Source organism: Lagopus muta, chromosome 1, assembly GCF_023343835.1.
Source record: "Lagopus muta isolate bLagMut1 chromosome 1, bLagMut1 primary, whole genome shotgun sequence".
Lineage (NCBI taxonomy): Eukaryota > Metazoa > Chordata > Aves > Galliformes > Phasianidae > Lagopus > Lagopus muta.
In genome coordinates, this window is record NC_064433.1 from 48,689,543 (window position 1) to 48,708,312 (window position 18,770).

The 18,770-nt window shown below is 51.9% G+C and overlaps 1 protein-coding gene across 1 annotated transcript; it reads right to left on the bottom strand.

Annotated features, from left to right (window-relative positions):
• Positions 1–100: 100 nt before the first annotated feature.
• Positions 101–18,753, bottom strand: SREBF2 (sterol regulatory element binding transcription factor 2). The gene is made up of 19 exons (XM_048934126.1): positions 18,562–18,753; positions 17,226–17,600; positions 16,960–17,141; positions 15,422–15,562; positions 13,248–13,469; positions 12,364–12,478; positions 12,012–12,193; positions 10,946–11,138; positions 10,271–10,452; positions 8,874–9,147; positions 7,656–7,825; positions 7,352–7,520; positions 6,724–6,844; positions 5,324–5,433; positions 4,341–4,473; positions 3,899–4,067; positions 2,995–3,180; positions 2,551–2,662; positions 101–1,482 (listed from the first exon to the last, which is right to left on the bottom strand). Exons 1-19 carry the CDS (start codon positions 18,641–18,643, stop codon positions 1,262–1,264), a joined length of 3,339 nt encoding a protein of 1,112 aa, XP_048790083.1. The 5' UTR covers positions 18,644–18,753; the 3' UTR covers positions 101–1,261.
• Positions 18,754–18,770: the final 17 nt, after the last annotated feature.

Sequence of the window (18,770 nt, forward strand, 5' to 3'; positions counted from 1 at the left end):
CCCCCTTCCCCACCACCCAGCTTCCCCCTTGTTAATAAACACATGGAAGTGTACGGCCTCGTGTAGCTGCAGTACGGGGACGGAGAAGAGGAGCAGGGCATGGCGGTGACACCACCTTTATTGGGTGAGGGAAGTAGGCTGCCAACAACAGCTCCCTTCCACCCAAAACCAACAAAAAGTTACAGTATATACACACACATATAAAAACTGTAGGGATAGATGGGCACAGAGGGTGGGAAGAGTAGAAAAAAGGGGCAAAGAGCCCCCAGAGAAGGAAAAGCACTGGGGGGCCTCAGCCCCTCATGTAAGCAACAAGAAGAAGGCTGAGGGCCTCCAGATCCTCCTCCCCATTCACTGAAGTACAAAACTGACCCCTGGGGCAATGGAAAATAACTGGGAGATCGCAACAGGTCAGAGCTGCTGTATTTTAGTAAAGGAAGCAGATAGGAAGTGGATGAGGATGCAACTCCTGGCAGGGGCACAAATAAGCCAGGAGCCCTGTGCTGGACTCTGTGGGGACAGAGAGTGTCCCTGTGAAGTGGGAGGGAGGGCACCATGGGGTGTTATGGAGGTGACAGCACTTCTCCCATGTTGGGACCCCAAAGCCACATCCTGTACAAAAGGACAAGGGCTGTGAACTGCTTACCAGGCCCCGGGGGTACAGGGGCTGGGGGACAGGCTCAGTTCTGGGACTGGGAACTGAATAAAATAAACCATTTCTAACAGTTTCACCTGCACCGACATGAAGGCACCACAGCCAGCAGCCTCTGCTCCCACCACCTGCGGGGACTGGCCACAGCCTCACCTTGCTGAAATGAGGAGGAAGATGGAGAAGAGGAGGGCTGCTGTGTCAGTCCCTGTTTGGTAAAGCCACAAACACTCCTATTAAAAAACAGCGGTATAAAAACGGTACAGAAACCCACCACTGGCCCCAGCTGATGAACCCAGTAGGGTCAGTCCAGAGGACATCAGCACCAGGCCCCTATGGGCAACCCCAGCACAGCCACAGGGTGTCCCTACTATAGTGCCCCCAAAAAGTGCAGGGGCAATAAAGCCACACCTAGGGCAAGATAAAAAAAAACAAACCCTCCCACTCCCACCCCAGCATGATCCCACATGACCCTAACCTACAGCACTGATTTTTTTTTCTTTTTTTTTTTCTTTTTTTTTCCTTTTTCCCTCCCTCTCCTTTTTCCTTGCATTTTTCCCCCCCCTTCCTTCTTCAACACGGAGGAAGTCCGGGCTGGAGGCTGGCGAGGTGTTAGGAGGCGGCGATGGCTGTGCCCCCACTCAGCTTGACAATCATCTGTTGGCAGTCGTTGCACGAGCGCTTGTCCCCAACCTTCTCCAGCGTGCGTGCAGCCTCGGCCAGCAGGACGGCACGCTGGCTGGGCGAGGACAGGAAAGAGAGTGGGAGGTGGCGGCAGGCCAGCAGGATGGCAGTGGCTCTTTCCCTCTGCCCTGGCAGTGTGTCCAGCTCCCCTGCAACCAGCAGAGAAAAGAGCTACGGGAGCTGCTCACCCCAGGGAACTCCTTTTGCAGAGTCCCAGCTATGGGGGTGATTACAGAATCATTAACACTGGAGAAGACCAATAATATCATCTACTCCAACCACCCAACTACCACCAATACTGCCCACTAAACCATGTCCTCAGTGCCACATCTACCCTTTGCTTGAATACAGCCAGGGATGGTGACTCCATCACCTCCCTGGACAGCCTGTGCCACTGCAGCACTGCTCTTTTGGAGAAAAAATTGTTCCTAATGTCCAGCCTGAACCTCTCCTAGCGTAACTTCAGGCCATTCCCTCTTGTCCTATTGCTGTTACCTGTGGGTAGAGGCTGACCCCCACCTCACCACAACCTCCCTTCAGCTTGTTTTAAAGAGAGACAAGGTCTCCCCTGAGCTCCTCTTTTCCAGACTGAACAACCCCAGTTCCCTCAGCTGCCCCCCATCAGACTCGTGCTCCAGACCCCCCACAGCTCTGCTGCCCTACTCTGGACAAACTCCAGGGCCTCCATGTGCTTCTTTTAGTGAGGGGCCCAGAACTGAACACAGCACCAGTGCCAAGTACAGAGGGACAGTCACCTCTCTGCTCCTACTGGCTGCACTGTTGCTGATACAAGCCAAGATGCCACTGGCCTTCTTGGCCACCTAGGTACACTGCCAGCCTGTGTTTAGTTGAGCATTAACCAATACCCCCAAATCCTTTTCCTCCATGTAGCTTTCCATCTACTCTGCCGCGAGCCTGTAGAGTTGCATGGCGTGACCGAAGTGCAGCACCTGGCACTTGGTCGTGTTGAACTTTATCCCACTGGCTCAGCCCAGAGATCCAGCCTGTCCAGGTTCCTCTGTAGGGCCTTCCTACCCTCAGGCAGATTGACACTTCCGCCCAAGTTAGTGCTGTCTACAAACTTACTGAGGGTGCACTCAATCCCCTCATCCAAATAATCAATAAAGATACTAAATAGGATGGGCCCCAACACCAACTCCTGGCTGGCTCTACACAGCATCAAATAGCCACAGCCAAATGCAGCTCCCCATGCTGACCTTGCTTGCTGCTCTGGGTTGTGCGGCGCCTGAGACTGTGTTCCAGCAGCTGGTGGGTGCGGGTAGGGCTGGCCCCTGCCATCAGGCGCACGGTAGCTTCGTGAAGAAAGACCTGGAGGGACAGCAGGGTGGGTGGTTAGGGGTAGGCTGGAGGCAGCCCTCAGCTGTGTCAGCAGCACAGTGCTGACACCCTGACAACAAGCAGAGCCCACATCCACCTGCCTGCAGTTTGCAGGTCAGGGCAAGAGGGAGGAAAGACAGAAAAAGTTGGGAGAAAAAAAAAAAAAAAAGCAGCACAAATTGCTTTTGACATGTAACTGAGTAACCTGGAAAGGGAGACGGCCGAACCGCCAGAAAGAGGGCAGAAAGTAGAAGAGCAGACACAGGTGGTGCTCCGCTCTTTCCTTCCCCACTCCTCTGCCAGGAGCAAGGGCCAAAGCTCACCTTGCGGTATGCAGGCCTGAAACTGTGGGCCAGCTTGCGCAGGCTGCCGAGGTCACGCTGGAAGCCAGTGAGCTCAGAGGGTGAGGCGTGGTAGGTCTCACCCAGCGCCTGGCTGCTGCTCGCCTGCTTCTGCCACAGGCTGGTGCGGAGGGACAGCAGCAGGTCACAGGCCAGCAGCTGGATCACCTGCGGGAGCCACAGAGCAGACACCGCTCAGCACCAGGCGAGGAGCACAGCAGAGCTGCACAGCTCGCCAAATCCCTTTTCCCCATCTGTTGCTGCCCCCTAGCAACGCTTGCTGTTCCAGCTGCCCTTCAGAGAGTACCTGCTCTGTCGAATGGAAAGCGCCTCTGTACTGCACTGCAGGAACATTGCACAGTTACTGCCAGCACATGCAATGCAACTACAATGCACTACAGCTGCCACCCAGGAGCGACAGGGACATGAGCTGTCCCCATACGCTGTGCAGGGAAGCTTCATCTTGAGGTGATCCTGGAGAGAAGAGAAACAAGCAACACACGTCCTCAGGAATAGCACAGCACCGTCCCACTTATGCAGGAGGGGGTTCTGATGCTGCCTGAAATGGAGTGGCCCTGACATAATGAGGTCCCTTCTCACCGGTGGCAGCAGCTGCCCCTGGCTGGACAGAGATGGAGGTTTTCCGTAGGCCAAAGTGGACAAAAAACAAAACACAGCAGAGAAGAGGTGGCAGGTACTGGAAGGAAACGACAGCACCTGCAGCACTGCTCCTCTGTACAGCAGGGACAGAAAAAAATGCCAATGCCCTTCAGAAGCAAAGGGTGAAAGCATCCACCATATTCCTATCAGACTCAGGACGAACGGAAAGAACAGACACGACCAGGCCACGACGGATCACACGCCGCCTGCAGTACGCAGCCCTTACATTGCTGAGGGGAGTGCTGGAGGCACCGCTGCTCATGTTGAGGCTGTTCCACAGGTGGCTGCTGGCCCTCTCACAGTGACCCAGCGAGCTCTGCTGCCCATCCGCCTTTGATGACAGTGAGGCCTGCATAGCTTTGCACAGGTGGAAGGTGGCTTTCACCAGGGCGTTCCTGGAAGAGAAAGAGCCCTGCCTTCAAGTACTATGTTGGTGTCACCTGCTCCACTCCATAAGGAGGAATTTCTTCCTTATTTCTCACCTAAACCTGCCCTCTTTGTGTTTGAAGCCATTACCCCATGTCCTATCACTACATGAACCTATAAAAAGAAACGTCCCTTCGTCTTTCTTAGAAGCCCGCCCTCAGCACACAGGGAGCCCATGGCTGCGCAGCACAGGCTGCAGCCTAAAGAAGGAAAAGTGGGAGTTTAGGAGCAGCACTACGCACTCAGACATCTCCAGGGACTTTGGCAGGCGCTCCACTTCGCTGAAACGTGACCTCACAGCTGTGTCATCCCCTCTGAGCCAACCAATGGCCATAGCGACTGCTGCCGACCACCACCTGCACACCACATCTGGGCCTACAAGAATGGACTCAAGGGTTAGAACCACAGAACCCACAAAGGCTGGAAAAGACCTCTAAGATCACCCAGGCCAAGCGTCAGCCCATCCCCAGTATGCCCACTGCTGATGTCCTCAGTGCCACATCCACATGGTTCTGGAACACCTCCAGGGATGGTGACTCTACTACCCTCTGTGCCAGTGCAGCACTGCTCTTTCTGAGAAGCATTTTTTCCTAATATCCAACCTGAACCTTCCCCATCACAACTCGAGGCCATTCCCTCTCATTCTACTGCTGTCACTGGGAGAAGAGGCCAACCTCACCTCGCTACAGCCAGAACTTACTCTATCTGCTTGTCTAGAAACACCGTGACACCCATCCCGACAAGGCTCTGCACTCACCACCCCAATCCATCAGCTCCTCCGTTATTCAGCGTTCTACCCAGAACACCCCAAAGTCAACCGATGGCCAAAGGACACACAACCTGCTGCCCAGAGCTGTCTTTTAAGTTTCATGGCAATACTGATTCAAATGCAAGACTTCCCTTCCAACTGAAAGGCATCCCCTAGGAAAAGGGATATTCAGTTTCCCCACTGTGTTTGCTCTATGCATTTTGAGGAGCATCAGCAGCATCCCAGTGAATGGCCAGATGCCATCTACATCCAACACCAAGCGAGATGAATTCCCCACTGCTCATTTACAGACTGCGCTCCTCCCCTCAGTGTGCATCAGGGAGTGCTGCTCCATGGCCAAACATCCCTCCACCACCACAGACTGCATTTCAGCCAGGCCTGGAGCTTGAAAGCTGGGGAGACACGTGGCAGCAGCACTTCCTGCAGCTAGTGGAGTTTCAGCTTAGTCAGACTTACCCAGGGCTGATTTCAGCATAGAACTGCTGGCAAAGGGTGGTGCTCCACTTCCCATCGAATCCAGGAAAGAGTTGAGCAATTTCAGGTATTCCATCGCGCTGGAGAACTCACTGAAACAAAAAGCAAGGCAGAGCTTCACTGTGCCATCAAGAAGGAGGAACCAAGGCCTGGAGGCATTTCTGATCAGTCATAACACGTCTTTAAACAAGGCTGCCCCATTACGGAAGAGGGTGGAGGCAGAACCTTCCGGCTCTACCGGTATCACAACACTGTCAGACCTGAAGAGACCTCCAGAGAGTGGGAGTGTATGGACCAGTTTGAGGAGCACCACCAACATCTGCCTGTGTGCACCTTCCAGGACCTGCACCGCAGCTACAGAGATGTTGGGACTTACAGTGGACCTTTGTCAGGGTTTTTGCTCCTTTACTAAGGGACAGGGGAGCAGGCTGTGCCCAAGTCCTTCACAAAAGGTGGCACCACTCTCCAGGGAGGGACCATTCCACATACATCACGAAGCAGATTAACTCGTGTAATACACTTTTCAAGTGAAAGATGATCCATGTTAGCATTTAGTCAGCACCCCATGTTCTACAGACACCGAGCAGAAGCCGCCAGCATCCCCTCCAGTGTTTTAAATCTGCTGATGGACATATGTTATGAGTTGATTACAGGCTCCTTTTCAATCACTGCCTCCAGAAGAAGCTGAAGAATGTTTTTGCAAGTGACTATTTGCATATATGCAAATATATATGAATGCAAGTGACAGTGTGGCAATGATCTAACTTCCTCGGACATGCTACAGAGCAGGATTTAGAGCTCCTTCCCCTGGAGGGGGAAAAAACAGCTCCCTGCATTAGGAAAGCCAGTCTTTCCAGGCAGGAGACACCACTAAGGAACTTTCCCACTCAGGCATTTACCTGCACTATTTTGGGACGCATGGTGCAACATGTGGATTTCCACTGCCAGTACATGCGATGCTGCGTTTGGTTACAAGAATGCATAACACAGGAAGGCAGCTGGGTTACTCTGCAACATGCCAAGGCCTTCTGACCCTGCACACACTTTGGTCAACTGCAGTGATAGTGGCACGCTAATTTTAGTGTCCCTGAACATTGCATTGTCAGCAGACAATGTGCCAACCGGTTTAGGAATCGATGGGTACCATGCCAGCTGGCACCAGAAATGCCCACTACATCTGACAACAGCCAGAACTGCACCTGAGGCTTCAGAGGTTGTCATATGAAGAGGCGAAGCTCACCCTTCTGACAGGCTGTGGTGGTCAGCTCCGCAGGGCCATTCCAAGTCCTGGTTAAAGACTAACCCGTATATTTGCCTCGGACCACACAGTGACCATCAGCTCTGCTTCAGAATTTACAGCTACCCTCAGCACTGGAACTTACCAAGGTTCGTCCTCCTCTTGTCCCACCACCTCTTTTCTAGCCGGAGGCTTCACAAGGGAATCCACTGCTCTCTCCAGCAGGTTCTCACAAAAAGCCTGATGAACTTGTGCTATGGGATCCGCTACAGAGAAAGGAAAAGAACAAATCCAACACATTTTTCTTACCTACAGCAACAGTCCCCTCCTGACACTGACAACAAAATCTGAATTTTAAGAGAGAAAGAGCAGTAGAGGGAAACTCCTGAGGAATTACTGCAAAATCTTCTGAAGACTGAGTTTTCAGAGCCTTTTTAATCACCGTTCTTATTAATTATCAGCTGTATACAGCTACAGCCCAAGGCTAAACATCCCTGAGATACTTTAGCCACCCAGCAAGGATGCTGCTCTGGGGAGGCTATACTCCATCACCCCCCAGGCCACCCCACACAGGAACAGACGACATATGCAGGGCAGAGCCAGCTCCTGCAGTCCTGGAGGCACATTCCAACTGCTCAGTGAGACCACATTCAAGGTGAGGATGCAGGAGAACACTCTCCAAGACACCAGCTTTGGTGCCAGAAAGCACAGAAGTGGAGGCTGCCCAGACAACGTGCAGGCAGCCCCATGCCCAGAGCACAAGCAGCTCTCACCAGGGTTCCTTTGGGTGCAGTACAGGCTCTCTTTGGCAGCAGACTTCACTGTCCAGCTTCGCTCCACAAAGAACTTCTGTCCCAGAGGGTGGCAAAGCCAACGCAGCGAGTCAGGGATGGCGCTGCGCTCCGAGCTGCACAGGCTCTGCGCCTGGCTTAGGAAGTAGCTCTGGGGAAAGGAGAGGCACCCAGGGAAAGGTCAGACCACCACACAACATAACTACAGGCCCCAGAACTGACAAAGCTTGCAGCCTTTCCCAGAGCCCTGCCTGGAGCTGCAGTGGCAGAGAACACTGTGACTCACCGCCAGGAAGCCCAGCTTGCCCCCACAGCGGGTCTTCAAGCCAACTGCGGCCGTCAGGTGGATTTCAGCCATTGTGCTGGGCGGGATCTTTTCTTCAGCACACTCAGCCAGATTGACAGCACACAGGGCCATGTGCAAACCGGAGTAAGCGGAGCTGGAGGGGAGTTTACCTGCACCAACAGGAGAGGAGAAGGGTTAACCTGAGACACGGCAGCACCTGCTACTCTGCAGTAACATGACTTGCTGGGGAACTGTCCTAGGCAGACAACCCCAGCTAAGATGGTGTAACCACAATTCACACAAAATCAAGCAGAAGGAAGTTGAGCTTGGAATTCTGATGTACTTGTAGCCTATTAAAATTGCAAATTAGTTTGCCAGGAAGGCAGCAAAAACAACCGTTCACAAGGAACATTCAAGCACTTCCTCAGTACACGTGCACATGCCGAGGTTTTCAAAGCATATCAACACCAACTGGCCATCTGCGCTTCATACAGCTTCACAAATTTGATTTTTCTCCAACAATTAACCCTGGCCTCTGCTTTCACACTGCATTCCAAAGTGACAGAAAAGAAACAAGAAGCAGCAGTGAAAAATGACTGGATTCTATCAAAGGCTGCTTGGGACAGCCTCTAAGCCACCTCTGCAGGCTCATGGACATGGAAGGGGGCACTGCAGTTGCTTCAGTCATTCTTATCACGGAATCATAGAATGGTTGGGTTGGAAGGGACCTCAGAGCCCACCCAGTCCCACCAGCTCAGGCTGCCCAGGACCCCATCCAGCCTGGCCTTGAACCTCCAGGGATGGAGCACCCACAGCTCTCTAAGCAGCCTGTGCCAGCACCTCACTGCTCTCTATGTAAATTATTTCTCTTTATGACCTCCTCTGGACACGTTCCAGCAGTTCTGTGTCTTTCCTAAGCTGAGGTCCCAAGTCTGGGTGGGGCTTCACAAAGGCAGAGCTGGGGACAATCCCCTCCCTTGCCATGCAGGCCACCCCTCTTTTGATGCAGCCCAGGATACTGCTGGTCTTCTGGGCTGCAAGCACACACTGCTGGCTCACATCAAGCCTTTCATTCCCCAGAAATCCCCTAAGACCCACTCCACAGGCTGCTCCCAGCGAGTTCTTCTCCCAGTGTGTACTCATGTCTGGAGCTGCACAGATCCAACCTCATTAGGATATTGCGGGCCCACTTTTCAAGCTCTACCGCCTCTGCCCTACCTGTGATGTGGAGCTGATGGAGCTTGTGGTAGGCCAGAGCTGCATCCCGAGCGCTGGTCTTGGCCTCGTCCTCAGAGCCCGCAGTGGCCTCTCTGGCCCGCCATTGGTGAGAAGTCCTCTTCAGCAGCCACCGCACCAGTGCCAGCTTCTGCAGGCTGTAGCGGATGACGTTCCAGGAGAGGCTGCAGGCCAGGTCCAGGCGGGAGGCCGGCAGCGCTCGGCCCAAGACCGACAGGCAGGTCTGCAGGTTTGATGCTGCCGCAGCAAAATCCCCCTGCAGACATCGTGGCAAAAGGTTACACAACAAAAAGCACAACCAGGGAGATGCTCTGGGACCTCCTCACCAATGTGAGCAAGACAAAGCAATGAGTAACCTGTGTAAGAGCTTCAGCTGAGGAAAGTCAGCAATTTAGGATACTCAGACCGAATTTGGCCCAGCACATCACATTTGACACAGGGGCCTGGTCCTGCAATGGCTGCAACAGCTGGGAGACACACTGGCACCAGCTGAAAGCAGCTCCTGCCTTCTCAGACAAGGCAGAAGCTTTGGGGTGCCCATGTCAGAACTGAAATCCTGCTTCAACAATGGAAAAGAGCTGGAGGACAGGGGATGCAGCAAACACCCATTCCAGTTAGACTTGTTTAGCTTGGAGAGGAGAAATCTCCAGGGAGACCTCATTGCAGCCTTCCAGTACTTGAGATTATAAACATGAGGGAGATCTACTTTTCACATGGCGTAAGAGTGACAGAACAGGTGGAGATGGCCTTAAACTAAAAGAGGGGATATTCAGGTTAGGGATAAATTATTTATTCAGAGGGTGGTGAGGTGCTGGCACAGGCTGCCCAGAGAGCTGTGGGTGCCCCATCCCTGGAGGTTCAAGGCCAGGTTGGATGGGGCCCCAGGCAGCCTGAGCTGGTGGCTGGCAGCCCTGCCCACGGCATGGGGTGGGACTGGGTAGGCTTTGAGTTCCCTTCCAGCCCAACCATTCTGTGATTCTAAAGATCCCACCACCCAGGCACCATGAAACCTATAATAGCAGCCAGCTGGTAGCTTCTGCTGAGCTACCATCAGGACAAGCTCATGTTACAAAAAGACACCCTTGAGCACTGTTTGCCTGCAGGAGAGGCCAGGACCGGGACACAAACCAACACCGTGTTTCCAGGGATTGATTGCTGCAAGATGCAACAGCGAGGCACAAGGACAAAGCTCACTAATTCAGGCTGAGGGAGGACAGCAATCTGCTCAAGACAAGCCAGCACCACCAACTTCTCTGCAAATCAGACCGGATACAATCCAGAAATACCACACACTTGCCAAGGCACCATCTCGTTAGGCCACTTTTCCTACACCTCCTCCTACGAGACGCATGTGATGCAAAGCAAGGAGGCAGCCCTACCCGTGCCAGATCCAGGTCTGCCTGCTTGCGGTGCCTCCAGAATGCGACCGATGACCTCGAGTGCAGCCGGGTCACTGGCTCTCCGTGCACGAGGAGCTTCACGAACACGCTGAGGACGATCACACCGTTCACGAGCCACAGGATCAGTGTGGGCATCATCCAGCCAAACCATCCACCCGCGTCTGCAACAGACACCCCGAAAGAAAAGGGAGAAGTTGATCCTGACACTGAAAACGCTGCAATGCAATGAGCCCAGACCGACAAGGATGTACGGCTCTGTTTGCCACTTGTAATATCACGTTTTGCAAAGGCTGCATTTTACTGGGAAACAGCTCTTGCATCAACAGCTCTTCATCAACACCAAGCCACAACATTCCCAACCTAACTGAAATAGTTGTTTTCACAAGGCTGATTTACAAAACCTGAGTCAGCGCTTCTAAAATAATCTTAATGCAAGACGTTCTAGGAAAGCTATTGGATACACCCATTGGTATTCAATACCTCAGGGTCATTTTCCAGTCTTAATTAGGTGTACAAAGCAACAGTGAGATAATACGTTGACCAGCTGGCTAAGTGACAACACACCTACAGAATCCCCCGAGCTCATCTTTAGTTGAGCCATCCTCTAAACTACTGACAGTACGGATCCCAGCTCACGTCACCCCAACTCTTCACCTGACTCAATGGTCAGCATGCTCCTGCCAGAGCCATGGCGTGTGAGGCTGTCAGACTCCGGGTTCCCTCTGGCATCCAGAAGGGATGTCAAAGGGTTGAAGGAAAGGCACAGGAATGTCAGGGCACACAGGAGGATTCGGGAGCGGTCCACCATGCCAAGAGCCACAGGAGGAGAGTCAGGTTCATCCTTAACCTTCAAAGGATTTGGAGTGGAGAGAAGAAAAAACACAAAGATTGCTTAACATTCCATAAAACAGAAAATGCTAATGTAGAAGTAGAGAAGGAAGAGATGGAATAAGTTTTAAAATTTAAGATCAAGATCAGTAAGAACTCCAGTGGAGCTTTCCCTCGATTAATAAGGTCAGGCTGAAGTCCTTGAGTGCCTTCACCTTCCTCCTGCTCCCAGTCATGTCAGTTACCACTGACTGAAACCTTGCTTTATGCCACGACCAACTTCTTCTCTGAGGGCCTCCAAGAGGATTCATTTCTTCCAAACCCATCAGCTAAAGGAAGTCAACAGATTGCTGTAACTGCAGTTACTTACAGTCTTGCTACCCACAGCTGAGATCGCCATCCTTTTCCACGTTCTTCTGCTTTATTAATAGGACATATCTATCTCTTGAAAGCCATGGGCAATTTGGGTCATGAACATTCACCATGAGAATCATAGAATTGCTTGAGTTGGAAGGGACCCTTAAAGGCCATCTGGTCCAACTCCTCTGCAATGACCAGGGACACCCAGAGCTCAATCAAAGTGCTCAGAGCCCCTCCAGCCTGATCTTGGATGTCTCCAGGGACGGGGCATGCACCACCTCTGTGGGCAATGAGTCCATAGAGAACTGGTGCTGAAGTCTAAGCACAGTTCCAGCAGCTAAGGGATGGCTCAAATAATACAGCTCAGGAAGTAGCCTTAATCATTCAAAATAAGTAAATAAAGCACTCCCATGCAGCTTCCTCATCCTTACAATATATGCCTGATCCCTACAGCTCTGCTTCCCCAATGTCTGCTAGCTCCATTCTTGAAAACTGTGACAACATAAACTCTGACAAATCAAGTCAGAAATACCTTTGCATCATCAAGGAGTGGACTTCCTGGCTCTGAATCAATGGAATAGGGGGAGAAGCCAGCCTGTGATCCCGAATCAGAGGCGGGAGGAGACATCAGAAGAACATTCTGGTTGAAGTCATCTATCTTCAGGTCCGCGTCGTTGTCAACCAGACTGCTTAGGTCAATGCCTTTCAACAGTTCTGCAAGAACCAGAACACATCATGTACACATCCCTCAATCCTACACCCTGCTCAGAACACAGGCCACCCCCATGCAGCATGCACCTATCTACCTCTGCCAGTGACAAAGAACTGAAAGAGGCAGCCTACATTCATGCAGACCACCTCCTTCCTGCACACTCACAACTTACTGTTTTTCTGGTTAGCCAGCTTCAGAACCATGTTCTCCTGTCTCAGCTTATGGTTGGCCTGCTGCAAGTATTTGATGTAATCAATGGCTTTTCTCAGAACTCCAGACTTGTGCATCTGCAAGGAATTAAGACACACAGAAAGCAGTTTGTACTATGTGCTTCCAGGGTCGCTCTTGCTCATAGGGGTACCACAACCCTACGTATCACAGAAGGGACACAAACAGAAGGGAGTAGAGGGCCACCTGGCATTAGCAAAAGGAAATGAATAGTAGGACATGTTCTGGGCCAAAGTATCCTACTTTGGAAGACACATAAGGACTGGACATCAGAGCTTGAGTCCTTGTATCTGAGATTTCTCAACGTTTTCACAAAAGCAGTACAATGAAAACTGATTAACATCCCAATCACACGAGTTCACGTCTTGACTTAGTCAGAAATAGTCTTTTGAAAGTATCATAGTATCAAAGTATCATAGTTTTGAAATGACATGAATGTCTCTTTTCCAGGATGATGGAGCAAGCTGCTGTCAGTTAACCAGGGTTCACCACTCAATTGATATAAGCAGTTCTCTCCACTGCTCAGTCCCTCCTCCATCCCCGTGAAAATACATGCTTCCAGCACAGGCTGCCAGCATGACGTACAGCAAACAGCACAGGTCAAACATGGTCCAAGGTGGCTTCAATACATCTCAATATTTACTGGAATCAAATTGGAAAGCTCTGTGCAAGAAGACACTGTTTTAAATTTTATCTTATTGCAATATGCATGCGCATACTCCTAACAGCAGTCTGTACCCATCTGCCCCATTTAATAAAGCAATGAGCACCTGAGGACACAAGTATTCCTGACACCACACTTGCTCTCATTGCACTTTTTTTTTTTACCTTGGCATCTGTCCCCATGATGAGGTCCTTCAGCTCAATGATCTTGTCATTTATAGAGGATCGGTAACGCTTTTCAATGATGTTGTGAGTTGTTCTCCTTTCTCCTTCTTTTGGTGGGTCTGGTTGCTTGACACCTCCAGGAACTTGTTTGATAGGCACCTTTTCTTGTCCCATCATCACTGGCATTGTGGTCAGAATGGTTCCATTGCTCCCAACAAGGGTCTACAAAGACCACACGCAGCAAAGTATCACCAGCAATCAGCCAATATAGACAAGATTATGATGCCAAGAGCAAACAGAGTAAACATAAGCAGAATCAAGAAATGTCCACAAAGCTCAAAAAAGGAAGAGGTACACCGTTTTCCCATGTTCTTTAGCTGGCACAAGTATGGAAACAGTAGCATAGGAAAAAACATCCACTGCCTCCCACAGTAAAAGGAGCTCTTTTCTCCAAGAGTATCATCACCCCAACACCCTTTCACCAATACCATGCTCTGATCATCCACAATTTAAACAGAGACATGGACCAAACCTCCCTCCTGCTTTTAGAGTCCCCACATCTCCAAATGCACGAAGAAAGTCACTGGATCAACAACAGGCAATGCTACTTCTGAACCTATAACATTAGAGGGGTTCTGACTGTGGAAAGACAAACTCTAGCTTGAAGTTAATTTGAATTAGACTGCATAGGGGAAAAAAATAGATCCCTAACTACATTAAGCTACAAAATGCCTTCAGATGAGGTATTAAGGCAGAGTGATACACACTGATGTGAAGAGCTTGGACTTCTGTCACTCTCTACAACAACGTGAAAGGAGGTTGTAGCAAGGTGGGTTGGCATCTTTTCCCAGGTAACAATAATAGGATGGGATGTAATGGAGGTGATGCAGTCACTGTCCCTGGAGGTGTTCCAGAATCGTTTGGATGTGGCACTGAGGGATGGTGGGGATGGGCTGACAGTTGGATGAGGTGATTCTACAGGTCTTTTCCAACCTTAATGATTCTATGGTTTATATATAAACAGACCATCTCCTCCCAGCCAAAGCAGCACGTACTACAGGAGAAAATATAGTGAATCCCACCAGAATGGTTGCACAGAGGGGATTCTAGGACAGACAGACCAAAGGAAATCATTTAGACTGCTCCAACCGGAAATGTAAGATTGGGAAGGGTACAGCTGGTCTCTGAAGCACACCCGGAATCAGAGAAGTTGCTATGGAAGAGTTATTTACACTAAAAGTCAGACTGATGCAGGCAACAGTAATTCAGCCCCAAGCAAACTAAGAATTGACTTCAATTCTGAAATAGTTTTCTAATTGGCATTACAGAAATTAATGTAGGTTCACTTAAAGCTGGAAGCTGACAAATAAGTAAATTTAAGTCTTCCATCTCTCCTCAGTTAATTTCCAGCATATTTCAGTGCGTTCAGAATGCTCTGTGGGTTGTGTATTTGCCAGTCACAATCACATGAGCCTCATCTCCATGACCAAGTGAGACCTAACAGCAAGTAAACTGAAAATTTTGGTCTGGCTGCTACCAAGGGCATAGAAACCCCAGCATGCTATGCAGACAGAAGTTAAGTCCAGGCTTGCAAGCTTATCTCCAGCAGTAAATATTTGAACAGAAGGACCTTTGCAGAATGCACAAGGCTGTGATAAAAGCCTCTTTGGGGCACAAAGCATCTCCAAGCTGATAAGTCATGGCCCTGAAGCACTGCTGCCATCTTGAATGATGACCCTAACCCCTTGCAGCACGTGCCCTTTGAGGAGTAGTTTAATTAGTTTTTACGTTCAACATTTTGCCATTGGATTCTACAGAGGGAGAAAGGAAAAGAAAGATCCACAGCCATCCTGAGTCAGTTGGCTTTAAGCGTCTTTCACGGAGGTTAAAAACCACATGGAATTCTTCAGTCACACTCCTCTCCTAGTAATGCTAGAAAAAGGTAAACAGGAACGTGCCCTTGCTCTGTGTTTACTGGCCATGGGAGGCTGCCAAAAATGCACAGTCTGTGCTCTCAGCCTTGGCAGAAGGGGCACATTACTCACATTGGACATGTTTAGAGTAGCATTTGGAACCCCTCCCATCCACACCATTGGAGAACTCCGAACACCAAACCTTCTTGTATTAGGAAATAACGTCATTGAGGGGAGGAAGAAGAGTATTAACAGTGGTACCTGCAGAGCTGTGGTCTGGATAGGAGTGGTGAGTGCAGTGAGCGCTGGGTTCTGCACTGCAGCCATAACAGGATTGCCATCCGCCTTCAGCGTGGTCAGCACGAGGGAATCTGTCTTGATGATCTGAGGCTGGACCAGAACCTGCACAGGGAACAGCCAGAGGTGAGGAGATGAGTGGGCATGCACTGCTCTATTCCTTTCAGTGGTCAGAGGCAGTGACAACCCACTGGTGCTGACATCAGAGACCAGTAGTAAGCCAGTGCCGAAAAACACCAAGGAGCTGATGAAAGGATTCCTCTGCCCTTGCCTGTAGCAAGTTTCCTGTGTCAGCTGGGGGAGCCCTCAGGGTACAACACATGTGTGGGGGTAACAGCGACTGAGGAGGATGAGAGGGAATAGCCTCAAGTTGTGCCAGGGGAGGTTTGAGGTGGATGTTAGGAAAAACTTCTTCTCCAAAAGAGCAGTGCAGCAGTGGCACAGGCTGCCCAGGGAGGTGGTGCAGTCACCATTCCTGGAGGTGTTCCAGAGCCATGTGGATGTGGCACTGAAGGACGTGGCCAGTGGGCATGGTGGGGATGGGCTGGCGGTTGGATACTAGTGATCTTTTCCACCCTTAATGATTCTATGCCACAGCACCTCCCAGTGCCAGCAGCGGCTCCTTCCTCTGATTTAACTGGGAGGATGTCAGAACAGTTATTTTGCTGTGACACATCTGGCTGTTGCTCTTTTAAGTACTTCACTGACTCTCAAATATGAGAACGCTACAGAGGGCCCAAACAGAATCACAGAATCATAGAATCACAGAATCATTCAGGTTGGAAAAGACCTTAAAGATCATCGAGTCCAACCACAACCTAACCATACTACCCTAACTCTAACAACCCTCCACTAAATCATGTCCCTGAGCACCACATCTGAATGGTTTTTAAACACATCCAGGGATGGTGACTCAACCAGCTCCCTGGGGAGCCTATTCCAGTGCTTCACAACCCTTTCTGTAAAGAAGCTTTTCCTGATATCTAACCTAAACTTACCCTGGCACAACTTGAGGCCATTTCCCCTCATCCTGTCACCTGTCACCAGTGAGAAGAGACCAACCCCACTCTCGCTGTAAGCACCTTCCAGATATTGGAAGAGAGCAATAAGGTCTCCTCCCCCCAGCCTCCTTTTCCCCAGACTAAACAGCCCCGGATCCTTCAGTCTCTCCTCACAGGACATATTCTCCAAGTCCTCCACAAGCCCTGTTGCCCTTCTTTGGACCTGCTCCAGCACCTCAATGTCCTTTCTGTACTGAGGTGCCCAAAACTGAACACAGTACTCAAGGTGAGGCTTCACCAGTGCCGAGTACAGGGGCAGGATTACTTCCTTAGTCCTGCTCACCACATCATTCCTGATGCAATTATTCCTGATACAGTTGAACCAGAACAATTTTTTCACAGGGAGTGTTCCCTAGTGAAGAAACACTTATCTAACACTTATCAATACCTACTAAAGGTGAGAGCCAGGTGGATGGGCCAGGCTCTTTCACTTCCACTTACCGGCACCTGCTGGACCTGTGGTGCTGCCACCGTCTGAACTGTGGCGGGTGCCAGTGCCTGGATGGTGCCACCAGCAGCCTGTGTCAGCACACGTGGGGCCGGCACCGCCTGCACCTGCTGCTGGATGGTGACTGGCTGCACCTGGGGGGACGTCACCAGGCTCTGCACCTGGGGCTGGAGCACTGCAAACAAGGAGAGACGTCAGGGACCACCATGATGAGGCCTTCTAAGCTTTCTGCTATGGATACAACCAACCCCAACGCTACCTTGGAAGCTCGTGGCCGTGTTCTGGTATAGGACGGGCTGCTGGATGATCCTGGTCTGGGGCGCAGAGCTGAAGGTGGGGGTGATCATCACCGTCTGCTGCTGGAGCTGGGGCTGGAGCTGGGGCCGGGGCTGGAGCAGCGGGGCTGGGCGCTGTGGGGCTGGTGGCACCTTCACCGGGATGCTCTGCAGCTGTGGGGAGGCGGCGGGTGGAGGGAAGGGCTGCTGGGCCTGGCCATAGGACCGCGTAGCATCCAGGGCACCACCGCCTGTGCCACTGCCACCACCGCCACCGCCACCCTGGAAGGTGCCACACAGAGGGTCCGAAAACAGGTCTGGGAAGTCCCCTGCCTGGTTGCTGACGAACTGCAGCATCTCTGCAAGAAGGAAAGGGAACATTTGGGGCTGGTTGGTTCCATGGGACACAGGGTCAGGACTCAGAGGCCAGCAGTGGGCACAGGAGGAAGCGGCAGCTTCAGAAGTCCCAGAGGTAGCCAGTAACTCCGTGCTGAAACACTCCCAGAGTTCGGGATCCAATATTTTCAGCCCATTGCCATTTGTCCAATCCCCATCCCAGCTTCACGCTCGGAGGAGGAGGATGAGCAGCCCCATGACTTCAGTAAGAGCCGTCCTCCCACCTAGGGCTGCCTCACACCACCCATCCTCTGCCCACAGAGCCCCACCGGGACACGCGGATGGTGACTCACCCTGACTTCGGGTAATTTCAGGTATACAGGGAAATAGGGGAAACACACTCAAGAAAACAGAACTTGCAGAACTTGAGCTGAGAAATGCATGGGTATGCCTAAGGAGATCCCATAGCCAAAGCTTCCTCCTGACTGCCCCCCGATGACCATCTGAGCTCCCCGATCCCATCCCAACATCCGACACGCAGGACCCCACATTGCACAGATACCGCAGGGGCTGTACACAGGTATGGAAGCAGCACTGGGGTTTATGGTGAAGGAGTGGCAGTAGGGCTCTCCCCACACCACCCCATGCCGCACCCAGGACACACAACACGGCACTTTCCCACTCGATGACACTGCCATTTTGCGAGCAGGTGGCCCCACGCAGGTAAGGGACGGACATAACGCGTTGGATGTGCTCCAACGCACTCCATGCTTGGATACAGGGCCCTCCCCGGGGCCACTCGTGAGGATCGGCACTAATTACTGCTTCGCCCCCCGCCGCCCTCTGACGTCACGCTGCTCCCCGTGACGTCACGCGCATGACTCAAACCCGCCAACACGCGCTGCGGGGGCTTCCCCGCACCCCCACGTAGCCCACGCGTGGCACAGCACCGAGCCCCGCGCTCCCGCCCGGCCCCGCGCTCACCGTCGATGTCGCCCAGCGTCAGCTCGTCGCCCAGCTCAGTCAGGGTCTCCATGCCCTCGGCGCCCAGCTCGCCGCTCTCCATGTCGCACGGCCCCGTTCCGCTCCCCGCCCGCTCTAAGCGGAGGAAGCAGCCCGGCGCCGCCGGCCCCGCGCCATCTTGCACCGCCCCGGCCCCGCCCCCACCTGTCTGGCCCCGCCCCCCCGCGCGC

Coding starts and splice junctions, on each gene's coding strand:
- SREBF2 (XM_048934126.1), bottom strand. CDS start 18,643: ATGGAGAGCGGCGAGCTGGGCGCCGAGGGCATGGAGACCCTGACTGAG. Junction 12,479..13,247: donor TCATGGGGACAGATGCCAAG/GTAAAAAAAAAA, acceptor AATTCCTTGCAG/ATGCACAAGTCTGGAGTTCT. Junction 6,845..7,351: donor CTGCACCCAAAGGAACCCTG/GTGAGAGCTGCT, acceptor CTTTCTCTGTAG/CGGATCCCATAGCACAAGTT.